This window comes from Uranotaenia lowii, chromosome 2 (assembly GCF_029784155.1).
Source record: "Uranotaenia lowii strain MFRU-FL chromosome 2, ASM2978415v1, whole genome shotgun sequence".
Classification (NCBI taxonomy): Eukaryota; Metazoa; Arthropoda; class Insecta; order Diptera; family Culicidae; genus Uranotaenia; species Uranotaenia lowii.
Window position 1 is genome coordinate 215,044,067 of NC_073692.1, and position 13,689 is coordinate 215,057,755.

General features: G+C 34.1%; 1 protein-coding gene and 1 long non-coding RNA gene across 6 annotated transcripts in view; one reads left to right on the plus strand and one right to left on the minus strand.

Moving 5' to 3' along the window:
* Positions 1 to 13,689, minus strand: part of LOC129747212 (uncharacterized protein DDB_G0290587) — a 75,435-nt gene that overhangs the window by 43,048 nt on the left and 18,698 nt on the right. For 2 of the 5 annotated variants that reach the window (XM_055741305.1, XM_055741306.1), the window contains exon 2: positions 4,987 to 5,440. In XM_055741305.1, the coding sequence (XP_055597280.1) occupies positions 4,987 to 5,177 (191 nt within the window). In that variant the 5' untranslated portion in view covers positions 5,178 to 5,440. Of the gene's footprint in view, positions 1 to 4,986; positions 5,657 to 13,689 lie in introns of those variants that run through there. The other 3 variants (XM_055741309.1, XM_055741308.1, XM_055741307.1) reach the window with 2 other exon arrangements.
* LOC129747215 (uncharacterized) lies at positions 7,712 to 8,191 on the plus strand. The gene is made up of 2 exons (XR_008737466.1): positions 7,712 to 7,866; positions 7,946 to 8,191. It is a non-coding gene; the product is annotated as an uncharacterized LOC129747215 (long non-coding RNA).

Below are 13,689 nucleotides of genomic sequence, written 5' to 3' on the forward strand. Positions count from 1 at the left end.
AGTATGAGGCATTTATTCATCAATGGTATTGGCAAAATCTTAACTTTTGAGATTTTTCAAAAATGTATGCCATTTATGTCATTTAAAAAATGCTGCAAGTCATGGCTTTAAAAAGAAAATTTTTACAGACCATGTTTTTTTACCAAACAAGTTTTTAATTCTTTTTCGGTTTTATTAATTTATAAAAACAAAAAAGGTTTACATGCGTTTTGGAGCAGGTTGTGATGGCAGGTTGTGATTTTACAAGCTACTTCTTCAACATTTTACATAGTGTCATTAGTTAACAGAAAGTCTCAGTACCAAAAGGTAAATTAAAAAAAAAAAGTCACAGCTCGTTGATTTTCGTTTTTTTACTGACACTAAACCCCGACGTTTTATGTAATTTTAAATCATGATGCATGAAAAATCGATTGCTATGTAGTTAAGATGTATTAAGAGTATTTATCAAAATTTATGAATAGGTCGGGAGTTTTTTATGTAAAGATTTTCAAAAGATATTCCTTTCAAAAAAAGCCGTTTATCAAATTTGAATCAAAAAATTTCTCATCTGAGAACTTTTCGATAAAGATAATATAGATATTGATTGAGATTCAACAAAGCAAAGTCTTTGCTTATAACTCGAGCCAATGCAATGAGGGCCTAATTTTTTTTCGATTATAGTCGTTTTACCATCTTCATGGCATTCGCAACATTTTTTATCAACGTTTCAGTTGGCGAAAGTTATTGAAAACTTCTCCGGTACAACTGCGTTCGATGTTGACTATTGGGCTCGAACTCGTAGACGTCGGCTCCGAAGGCAACTGACTTGCAAACTGAGATATATCATAAGCCTCCTCACGAGGGCTTAAATTTTTCAATACATGCCACAGCAGAAACCACAAGAATTTAATTTCATGAAACGATAAATATATCAAAGAAATATGAAAAATATGGCAAAACTGCACGGAAAATTCACATTTTCGTATTCTGGAAGGCAATCCTTCTCAAGCACGTGAAATTTTACCATTTCGATTTTCTTTACATGCAGCGCACAATTTTTTATTGCTGAATAATGAATTCAGCAGAGTATTAAAAAAAATATTGAAGAGCCTTATTATTTTTCGATTTGGCAAGGATAACCAAGGATACCGAATATTAACATTTTAAGATAAAAACTCGAATAAAAATCTCAACTTTCGCAAGTTTAGAAAAACAATAGATTTAAAAAATAAATAAATTTCTATGGCTTTTTATGTTACTCTGACAACAACAGGCAAAACAAACAAAACAAAGTCAGTCATTGATCTATTCTTGTGAGCGACCGACGTTTCTGAGTGAATTTCTGAATTGAGATTCGCGAAAATCGTAAAATCACGACAATGGCGTGCAATAAGCACGGAGAGCGCAAATTGTCAAGGCTGCTACTACGAAAAGTTCATTTCAGCAGCAACACGTGAAAAGAGTCTATGTTCATTTATAACGTTTCGAGAAAAACGCGTTTGAAAATTTTGCAACCTTATTTTAAATTGCTAATTAAAATCCACGAGGAACCTTTCAAGTCTATATGTTTTTACAACCTAGCTAGAGTATGAATTTCGTCTTAATGTTTTATACACCCTTTGCTTTGTACTGCTTGTCTCATATGTGTGAGGGAGACGGAGATAAAATTACCCCTTTTTTTGGCAAACACCTCTAGTTCTCTTTATAGGAGTGAGTGAAAAGAATTTCTTATCCTTCCCATTTTAATGTTTTGCATCTAGACCGTTTGTTTTGTTGTGGAGTAAAGGGTGTATAATACAATTGGCGTGAGGATAATGTCATTTATGGCTCTAAATTTTTTAGATCCTTTGCTCAAACTTAGGAATCTTACGGAAACTAATGAACTAAAAACGGTTTTTGTGGTAAGTAGAGCTCATATTGGGCTATTTGAATCCACTGAAAACGGGTTTTGGTTATTTTGTCTCTTATACCCCTTTCACATGTTGGTGCTGATTACTGTTTCGGCCTCCGGTAAAAAGAAGGATTGGCACAGGTTGTGCAAATTTTTAAGACCGCTGCTGCTGTTTGTTAGTTTCTGATTCGGTCTCTGGCGGGAAGACGGGTTGGCACAGGTAGCGTAGATTATTAAGACTGCTGCTAAGATTGTTTGTTTCTTATTCAGCCTCCAATGGAAAGACGGTTTAGTACAGAAAGCGCAAATTTTGAAAGCTGCTGCTACGAAAAACTTGTATCTGATTCGGCCACCGTAATTTCCCCACGGCGCAGATTTTTAAAGCTGCTGATTCTGTGTGTGTGTTTTTTTTTATGAAGATCGACACGAAAAGCACAGATTGGGAAGGCTAAGAATGTTTTCGGCTAATTCCGGCTCTGATAAACAGAGACAGAACGACAGGAAAGACACAGACTAAAAAGGTGTTCCTAAGAATATTTTAGGATTAAAAGGAGGGTTTGCAGGAAATGAGTAAAGCCTTTGCTAAGAATGAAATGAAGAATTGAGATAAAGGATATTTGAAAAATAATATTTTGTTTTACATACAGTACCGTTCATAATTGTATAGAAATTGGAAGCACGCGCACTGTCACCTCGACTTTGAACTTCCATTACTTTTCACTCTGATGATATTTTTTGATCAAATTTTTTGCTTTAGATAGATCAACTATCACACTATTGTATCACAAAATTTGAGCTTTCAATATCGTGAGATTCTGATTTCAAAACACAAATGGACCATTTATTCCATTTTTTCTTTTCTTCATTGCTTTTGTCAGACATTTTTTGTCTGATTGTTGGATGGAAACGATATTGTTCTCATGGATCGTCCAAAATTCTGTAGAAATCGCATTTCTAGGTTCATGCCTGAAATATTGCACCTCGCGTAACTTTTGATCTCATCGACAGAACTTTTCGAAAACTTCAGACATGCTAACTCTAAGTTTCAACAATCACTCTTCAAAATTTCAATGAAAAGTGTAGCGTAGTTTCAGAGATATTGCAGTTTAAATGAGAAAAGTCCAAAAAGTCCGATTTTCGTAGAATTACTGTATCTCAGGCCACACAAACTCCAGAAAGCTCAAATTTTGTTGTATAATAATGTGATAGTTGATTTATCTAAAGCAAAAAAATTGATCAAAAAATATCATCAGAGTAAAAAGTTATGGAAGTTCAAAGTCGAAGTACAATTATGAACGGTACTGTATATTCAAACAAAAGTCGACAAATAAAAGTTTCCTTTGAGTACCGTAAAACGGGGTAACATTGATCACCGGGGTAGCTTTGATCAACATGAAAATTTGCCACATAATCATCAATAACTAAGTCTTAAGTTAAAATATCTTAAAACTTTTTTCTACGTTTAAAAAACTACATGTTGTGTTTCAAATTGTGTAAATCTTGATTTGTTTTTGAAAATTTCAAATGTAAGTAAAATGTTATTTCAAAATCTTGAAATATCTGTCTTTTCGAAGGCTCGCAAACAAACACCCGGCTGTAGGAAATGATATACAGAAAGTGGTAAAAGTTATTGAATATAATGATAGAATGTAAAATAGGAATCTTGGCAACACAATATCAAAACTGTGCGTTCATTCACTCGGCGAGCCGAAGGAAAACTTCTGCTGATGAGCGAGAAAGAGATTGTGATAGAGTGTAGAGTTTTTAGAAGAAAAGAGAAGTAGTCTTATAAATTTCTGCAACCTTGTTTTACGTTCATAGGAGTCCAGTACTGGTTTCAAAAATATGAAACATGTCACATTCCCCTTAACAGAAAAAGTTTTTGAGAAATATTTAAAAAAGTGATCAATCTTACCCCGTTAAAAAGGATTTGTGTGATGAAATGAGAATATGCAGAAAATAGATAAAAAAATTTCGATTAGAAAAGCTTTTGGTAAGAATAGATTGGAGAATTAAGATGGAAGATGTTCGTAAAAAAGCTTTTACTTGGAATGAAATGAAGAACTGAAATGAAGGATATTTAGAAAATAATTTTTTTTTCGAATTGTCAAAAGTCTAAAAGTTAAAAACTGTAATTGAGAAAGAAGGTGAGAAGGAATGTAGAGATGAGATAAAGCATATGTAGAAACTAAATAAAATTAAAATTTTAGTCGTATTTGGCAACACTGAAGATTAATAAAATAAAATAAATGTATATGCCAACGTTTATGGTTTTTGCAACACCAAACAAACAAAAGTCAGTCATTGATATTGTGAGTGGCAGAGGTGTTTGAGTGAATCTCTAAGGTAAGATTCGTAAGAATCGTAAAATTACGACAATATTGACCCTATAAAAATCTTCAAATGAAAAAGGGAACCATTCATTCATTTTATTCACTTTCGAGAACTTGAACATTGGAAAAATTCTTGTTTAAGCTTTAAGTATAAAATTTTAGTAATTTTGTTCATGATTATTTTGTTTCATATTCCATAATCGTTCATTATTGTTCAAAATTATGAAATCGAATGCCTCGATTTTGTCAATTTTTTAGACAACATAGCAACATTTTGCGAAAAATAAAAAAAAACCCTGCGTTAACAGTCTTATTAATTAATTTAAAAAGTGTGATAACTTTTATAGGAAAATGTGTTGATAGGTAATCAAAACATATCAATTTCTTTTAGTTGAGTATCAAATTTTGAAATTATATTGGTTGGTTTATTTATTTCAAATCAGCCATCTTCAGAATAAAGCTGAGCCTCATTATTGGAAATGTTCTCATTCAGAACACAACCGAAACTCATGAAAGCAGTAAACGTGCGAGGAATTAGTATTTGTTGAACAATTCGACTTGTTGAGCCATCCAAATGAATTGCCCCGGTCGATCTGCGCAGACACATTGAGAGTCTCGCGTGTTCGAGGGGACAAATTAATTAAACTTGATGGAACGCCGGCCGTTCGATAGATTGCTAGCTAGTTCGAAACCCTCGAAATGGCTAGGCGCATCCCGGATTTCCATATCATAAAAGGCAATGGCAGACAGCAAAAAAAAAAAATAAAATCAAAAAACACTTACCACATGTCTCGGATGTTATCTTTGAGGCTGACCAGACTGCCCCGGCGCCCCGATCCGCTTGAACTCCGGTTAAACTGCCAAAACCGGAGCCGTTTGTGGTTTTCGTCCTCATAGAAGGGATTCAGATGTTCCGGATAGTCATAGATTGAAGACTGGCTGGCCGTTCGGCCACTACTGTATCCGTAGGACATTTTCCGGGGTTTTCAAAAATCAACACTTTCTGATACACTCACTAAATTAATTGCATTTTCTGCACAAACCCCGTGATATAAGGTACTTGTTTTCACTATCACTGTATTGGGTGTTGTGTCTTCCTTAATGATAAAATATTTGAAATTTCACTTCATTTGAGAATTCACGTAGCTTCCTGTCGCTTCATTAGCAACGTTGTGTTAATTCCAGAACCATTTTACGGCAATTTGGCTGTCATTAAGATTTTGCCTGTTGGAGCACACTATGAAGATAAAGTGGTTTCGTTGTTGGAGAACGATTCGACAAATGAGGAAGCTGGATGTTATTGGCTTGAAACGCGCACTGTCTAAAAATTTCAGATGCAAATTGAAGGTAACTTGGGAATGATGTATGGGCAACTTGCAAACTTAAATCACGAAACGGTATCTCAATTGTGCGATGTAACCGCGATGCGGTTATCTTCGACCGTCAGCTATAGTCAGTCGGTGTTCTTCAGCATTTTGCTATCACGGGAATGTTTTATCTTATCAGTCGAAATACAAACAAGATTGCCTACGACGACCGCGCCGCTGCGATTTAGTTGAGGAATGTAAAAAGCACATATTATTGGGCACACGAATACCATTGAGCGTTTTTCCGTGGTCGCGCAATGGCTACAGAGAAACTTAAGTCACGTTTCTAGTTGTCACCCACGAATGAAGCATCGATGTTAAGAAAAAATCCATTTTAACATTCAGAAGATTTAGGAATAAAGAAACTTGACTTTTCACACCATAACCAATTAAATTCACTGTCAACACTGTCTTCACAAAAGTCTATAATTTTTCATCTATATTTAAGAAAACTGAGTTGTTTTATGGATGATCCCCTGTATTAAACTCCACTTGACATAGAAGGGATTGATACTGTCATATCTTTTTTCGTTAATCCTACTTAACTAATATACCCAAAGCACCTGCGTGTGATGCATTGATTATGTAATATTAAGGCTTAGGAAAGAACAACTTGGAAGATGTTCCAAAAAAAAAAAAACAATCCCTGTTCCTGGCAACACTGTTTGATAATTCAGATTATTTTGAATAAAAACATTCATTTACATAGGACATTACATAACATCATATAAATACAAAATTTCGAGAAAATGCTGGAAAAAAATGCTGAATTGATCCTTTCTCTGAAAACACCAAAATTTTAGAGAGAGTAGCAGGATACAACGCAAGAATAACTACATAAACCTTTTACATTAAACTAAGAGGGGACAACAATGTTGTAAACAGACAACGAGATTCATGTAATTTTAAAACAGCATACGACCCCGTCATTTCCAAATTAACACAGACACTGACACACAAATGTAAACGCAAAACAAAACAAACTGAGCCAGAACAAATTAGTATAGACGAAAGCCAGTAATTCGTAAGTTTGAAAACAAAAATTAAAATTTTAGTAATTATTAGTAATTTAAAATAAATTTTAGTGTCCACTGAAGAGGAGCGAATATCAGAGTAGCTTGAAACGTCTGGACAAATGGTATAAAAACGTTTTTTAATTTGTAAAACTCGCCGAAAAACGTCGATAAAATTCAACAAGAATTCGAGGAATGCCCCTCTGTTCTTCCTGTGGGAAAGTTTTAAAGTGGAAGGGTTCACTCATACTATTTTTTACATCACTCGAGAACTTATCCAGCAAATGGAACCAAATTTAGCTTGGAATGGTATTCCAGTACTAGGAATAAGAGGATAGGAAGAAGAGAGGGGGCTCCGTTACAATGTTTCGCATAGCTCAAGAACTAATCTAGGAAATGGAATCAAATTGGACATGGAAGGGCATTTGGATACGATAAATGGTTTTATGCTTTTTCGAGACTCCTTCCTTCTTCAATTGGGGATAAAGTTAGGGAAGAGGGGAGCTCACATCAAATTGTTTTGCATAAACCAAGAACCTATCAAACAAATGGAACCAAATATGACATGGGAAATCATTTGGGTACGAGAAATGGTTCTATGATTATTTGAAACACCATCTTTTTTCCAGTGACTACATAGGAAATGGAGAGGGGGTCTAATATTATTTCCTTGGTATAGAATTAATCAAGCAAAAAATAATTTGCAAAATCAAAATTTACATGGGAAGGTATTTGAGTTCGAGATATGTTTCCAAGGAATGTTACAGACACATTGACTTGCAGTATGGATAGGGGAGGGACGGAGGGAGTTCCATATACATGTTAATGGCCCTTATTCTGCGCCGCGCATGAGGTGACGATTGTCACCTCACCTCGAGTCACCGTGAGATTTGTCACCTTATTCCCGGAGTCGTTGTGGGTAAAGTGACAGAGGTTCACTCAAGGTGAGTGACCGAATGAACACATCTGTCAAAATGGTAGAATTTTGCTGGTGTTGTTTGGATTTTGCTCTCGCTTCGGATTTTCCGAAGTAAGTTTTTAGAATTTCGGGTTAGAATTTTGGTTCGAAAATGGCCATCATCGGATGGTACGGTTACAGCAAGCTGCTTCAGGAAGAAAAACGGACGATTTGTGCGACGTAAGTGGAAATTTCGTTCATCGAAGCTAAGTTCGGATCTGGGTCATATTGCCGGGGAAAAAAAATCAGATGCCGACGGCTGCTGCTCCAAAAACCCAGCGCACAAAAAGGCGGTGTTTGTTAAACATTTCCAAAGGTTTATCAGGTATGTAAAATAATTTGTGTTTTGTACCTGAAACTGTTCGATCATCCAAGAGAAGTTAAGTTTTTTTTTTCGTTTTCAGTAATGGCGAATGCTGCCGGTTTATATATTTTCCTCAACTGAAGTTACCCCCGTGGCATGCCGGAAGTTGTTTCGCCTGCCAGATAGGAGATCATGGAATGCCGAGCATTTATCGAAACCAACGAAATAGCAGCAGCAGCATCAGATTCAAACGACAAATTTCGGTCACATAAACCTAAATCCGGTTTCTTTGCATAGCATATTATTAAAAAGTGAAAATAAAATTAAAAGTACTATAATATTTGAATTCCAAAGTTTTCGTCATTTCATCGTTTTAACGGTTCGAAAAACAAACTTCAATTGAATCTGAATTTTAGATTTCATTAGAAGATCATATTTTCCATTCAGTATTCCAATCCAAATTATATATTTGAGATAGCAATGAAAAAGTTTCAATATATTTAAAAATCATATTTGCTAATAAATTTGCTTAATTTTATTTCCAAAACTATCATTCATTAGTATAATTAACCATTTAGAGCCTAACATTGTGATTTACATAAATTCTCGATTAAATTTCTATCTCGTCACCACCTGAAAAGGTACCGACAATTGTCACCTAAAATCGTCACCCGAATGCGACGATTCTCACCCACGGTGACTACGAGAATAGGGTAAGAACTCACAAAGTTCATCCGAAGTGACGTTCCTCACCTAAACCGACTGCTGGAATAGAGTGACTTGGGTGACTCTACTATCGTCACGTCACTCGAGGCGCAGAATAAGGGCCAATGTATTTCTTAAAACTTTTTAACCAATAAAATAGGATCGCTACCTCCTTGCAGCATTTGCAGATGCGAGGGGAAAAGATGGGTTTCCATACAAGTTTTTTGAAATAAACCTAGTACTTATGATACCTACAAAAAAAAACAATATTTAATTTTTTTTTTATAATTTAATTTATTTTTGCAAAGCACACCGGGTCAGCTAGTCAGTTTATAAAAAGGAACCATTTATTTGGTGAAAAAACGTTCATTTAAAAAGGTCGAATGAAGGAGGAGGGGGAGTCTTCAATATTTGCTGCACACTACTCCTCCCCTTAAATATTTATTTTTATATCCTTTTGCAAAACTTGGATGTACTTTTTATAAAACAATCTGCGAATCTATAATAATCATCATGAAAATATATAGATAAAAAGATAATTTTCGTAATTTGTATATCTTGAAGTTTAAAAATTATCACTTTCTGAACTCTTTCATGAATCTCTCGGATGAAAATAATGCACATATTTTTGGCGAAGAAAACGAAGATAAAAATCTCAAATCGATAAATTCTAAAATAAAATTATCAACCTTAGGTTTAAGCTTTTGGAACTTTATTTGCATTGATAATATTTCGAATTTTAAGCTCTCATAACAAATTTTTTATTGAGGCCTCAGATTCAGAGACAGATAATAACCCAAATGATAGTTTCAAGAAAACGCGCTTCAGAGTTGTCAAGTTGCTTGATTTTTGATATATTTTTTAACTTGGAATGTTTTAGGTCAGAAGAAAAAGTGTTAAAAAAATGTTTTTCAATAATCTGAGTATTGAACCAGATGTAGATTAAGATAAGAAAAATCAACTGGTAAATTTAACTCAAATCGATAATTTTGGCGCTATCTCCCTATAATTTTGAGAGCCTCAATTTGATTTGAACTGAAACGGATGAAATAGTAAAAAATAAGCGACAAATGATTTATAAAAAAAAATTAAAATTCGTATTTTTTTAAATGTGCGTATTCTATCTATTTTTTAGTAGAATTTTGAATACCTATAATAAAAAAATGAAATAATAAGTAAATTTCTGATCGGTAATATTGTTCATTAAAGAAGAGTCCTTAATAATTCTTATTGATATAGCCAAACTTTCAGATCCAAAGTGGAATTTCTTCTTAAAATCTAAAACTTTCTACTTAAATTTTCAATTATAATTGTTTGAATAAGCTAGAAGCAGTTTTAGTAATATAATTGATAAAATCTTTAAACCCAGTCGTGTCGTGTTGGTCAAAAATCAAATAAATATTTTCTGAATAATCAACTTGAGCTATTGCCTTGAAGCAGAGAAAAAAGTCGACTTTAAACAGGATAGTTTTGAAATAGAAAAGAAAAATTCTAACATGGGCACATTTTTGGTGAAAGATTTTTGTGTCCTGAGCTCGATCATTTAGTCAGATTATGTCTATCAGTTCTAGTTTTAGGAATATGGCGTTTAGTAGTTTAAAATTAATCTGTTTAGAGTGAAATCAAAAATTGATTAATGATACAGTAAATAACCTACATGAAAAACCAAAAGCGTCACAAAGGAGTAAAGTCCTCTCTCCCCAACAGGAAAAATCTCTATTTTCTTCATCTTTGTAATATGTCACACTGATAGAAAAAAAATCAAACAGCGCGCAAAATTAAGTCAAATCAATTTTCAAATGTCTGCTGCTCGTGGATTTTTAGCTCTGGAGATGAATTAAATGTATATCGCTAAACACTGTTTCCTCCATATTAAAACAGCATTTATAAATACATACCTTCTAACTATCCCTTTTGGCTCTGAATAATCATAATGATGGTTATAATACGCAATCCCGTTTTTTGATTTGCTGTTGCTTGAATCTCCTATGTTTTAATGATTTAACTCGAATCAAGAAATAGGTTACAGAATTTTTCTACTTACTCCGTAATATTCTATATCTGATTTCTGTTTTGCAACACCAGTATTTTTTACGGCCATTCATTATATCCATATTTGTGTGTGATCGATGTGATTTGAAACGGAATAAATTGAAATCGAATCCAAAATTTAAATTATGATTATTGAATGTCCATGTCCAATGTCCATGTCAATGCCCATGGTTAAGCTTGCCAGATTGCCCGGTTTTATCCGGGTTTGCCCGAATATTTGATGCAAAATTTCGAGGAAGTCCGGTCCGGCCCAGTTGCCCGGATATCGTGAAAAAAATCCGGATGTTGCCCGGATTTTTTCACAATTTTCACAAAGAAACAAAAAAAAAACATAGTTTTTGAGTAAGTTTCATTAAAATCGATTAACGGTATGGAAATTTTCAACGGTTGTTTCAAATAATTTCGCTGATTTACTTTTATAAATCTTTAAATATTTAAGTGTTCCAAAAAGTTTTTGGAAGTCTGCAATTACATTAATAAAATATATATTTTATTTGTTTTTTTGCATTTTTTCTTTGGTTTTATATATAATAACACCTAAATTTTGCCCGGTTTTTGCCCGGTTTTTGGATTTGAAAAATTGAAATCCATGCCCGGATTTTGCCAGGTTTTTTTGAAAAAATGCCTGGATTTGCTAGGCCCGGATGGGAATGGAAAAAATTCTGGCAACCTTACCCATGGTAATTTTGAAACATCGTCATTTGTACACCCATAGAAGAGGTTGCAAAAATCCAACGCCTATTTAGCAAATCTCTGTGCCGAAAATGCGCTACCAAAGATGATATGATTGAAAAGGCACTGCCTGATATTGGCCGGTATTTATTTTCACCCTCCATCGTCTTGTGGTGCGATAGGGAGGGACGTGAAAACGTTTTTATTTGGTTTCTTTCAGTCATAAGCAATGCGGATGCGCTAGGAGGTTAATGCCGGCGGTCGCAAATCGAATCATCCTCGCACGAGTTCCTTTCTTATGCCAATTACGCTATGATATTCGTTACTCATGATTGTAGTAAACGCTAAATTTTGGGTGTATTGTCGAAAATACTATGCTCATTGTAATTCATAGTACTTTTACTATGAATTCGGATTTCGGAATACGGACAAAAATTTTGCGCGGGTACGTTTATGAGGTGGATGCTGTTTCAACTAACCTGGTTAGTACCAGGAGTTCAGTCTAGGTAGTTCATTATTGGAGTGTAAATGCGCCTACAGCCGTTTGGCGAAACGGCTGGTAAAACAACATATCTAATCATTGCTTTTTGAGAGTTGTCAGTTTCTTGCATTTTCAATTAAATTATATGAAACACATAAATGCTTAAAACATAAATAGGCGCATTTAGCTTAGTAGGTGCATATAGCATTATAGCCTGCTTCTCACCTAGTCTGTAACTCTGACAACTGTCACTACTTTGACATGTATTTTACATTTTGAGAAGTCTAATTTCGGATATGTTGGGGAGATGAGGGCATAACGAGCACCCAGGGCATAATGAGCACTCCTTTTTTCTACATAAGTACGTATTTTCTTAAACAAATTTTCATAAGGACTTGTTTCGTACTACCCATAGTATTAATTTTTCACCAAATAAGAAATATCCTTTTCATCTTTACAGAAATATAAAAAATAACCAGCTAGGTTCTCAAGTGACGAAAGTATTATAATTTTTGAGTACCACCAAATAAGCTTTTATGACCTTTAAATCATCTTGATCTGAAATGTACGCACTGCAACATGATCTACACATTGTTTCTCAATTTTCAACATCATAAATTTTTTGATTTTTCACTTTTTAAAACGCGTTTTTATTTTAATTTGTTCACTAGAGGCGAACAGAGCACTTTCAATGAAGGCATAATTAGCATTTTCTGCTGTATAATCTATCAGTGCATTCAACTCGATGAAGGCAACTGAATAATAGAGCTACAGCTTAACTTGTTTCGTCTGTCGATTTAGCCTATTGGTTAGGTGTCGGAGAGGTAATCAGTAGACTCGAGTTCGATTCCTGTTCGAGGGGATTTTTTTGCACATACCATTCATGATTGATTTTTTTATTGTTACATTATACGGCTAATAGCATCAAAGCATCATCCGTCAAACAAAACACCAGAAACATAATGTATGAGCATGTGTTAATTCTTTGAATTCTACAAAGAGACCTTGATTATTTTGTTATTGCTTTGTTTGATGAATCTACGCCTCACCGCTTAGTGCAATCATGATCATGAATGATAAATAAAAAAGAATCACCTCCTCCAGGAATCGAACTCGAGCCTACTGATTACCACTCCGACATCTAACCTATAGGCCAAATCGTCAGACGAAACAAGTTAAGCTGTAGCTCTATTACTCAGTTGACTTCATCGAGTCGAATTCGCTGCTAGATTCCCCGCAGAAAAGGCTCATTATGCCTTCATTAATGGTGCTCATACTGCCTCGGGGGGTTTCTCATTATGCCTCTACAGTGACTGGTTTTCAACTTTCTGCAAAAAATTTTAAAATGCATTTTTAAACGTTTTTATCTACTTTTTCAAGTTTCATCCAATTAGCCCTTTAATGCATAGTGTTGTTTTAAAACAACACTAATCAAAATCCAAATATCTCGAAAACGCGTGAATATTTTTGAGTGATGTGTTCATAAAAAATATCCTGGAGATTAAAAGAAATTAGCCCATGGTATTTTTATCACCATATTTTATTGTGTGTGTGAGATATCGAACAAAGTATGCAAAAAAATTGCAAAAATCGAATTTATTTATTTTTTTTGAAAAAGTTGTTTTTGGAAAATCGCTGTTATTTCTTCAGATTTGCAAATTCTAAAAAAAATTTTAATCTCAATCAATCACAAACACCTTCCTGCACCCAATCCACTAGGTTTTGAAGAAATTAGCAAAACCGTATTGAAATGAAGATATTTTTCAACTTTGATGAGTCATAACTTTTATAATACTCAAAATAACGACTTCGAACCTGTTGAGTTTTGTTTTTCGAATTAAAATATTATTATTTCACTGAATCAATAACTGCAATTCTCATTTTTAAAAAGTCATGCATTAAAGGGTTAGGCAATAGACTATTTGAGTGTCTGA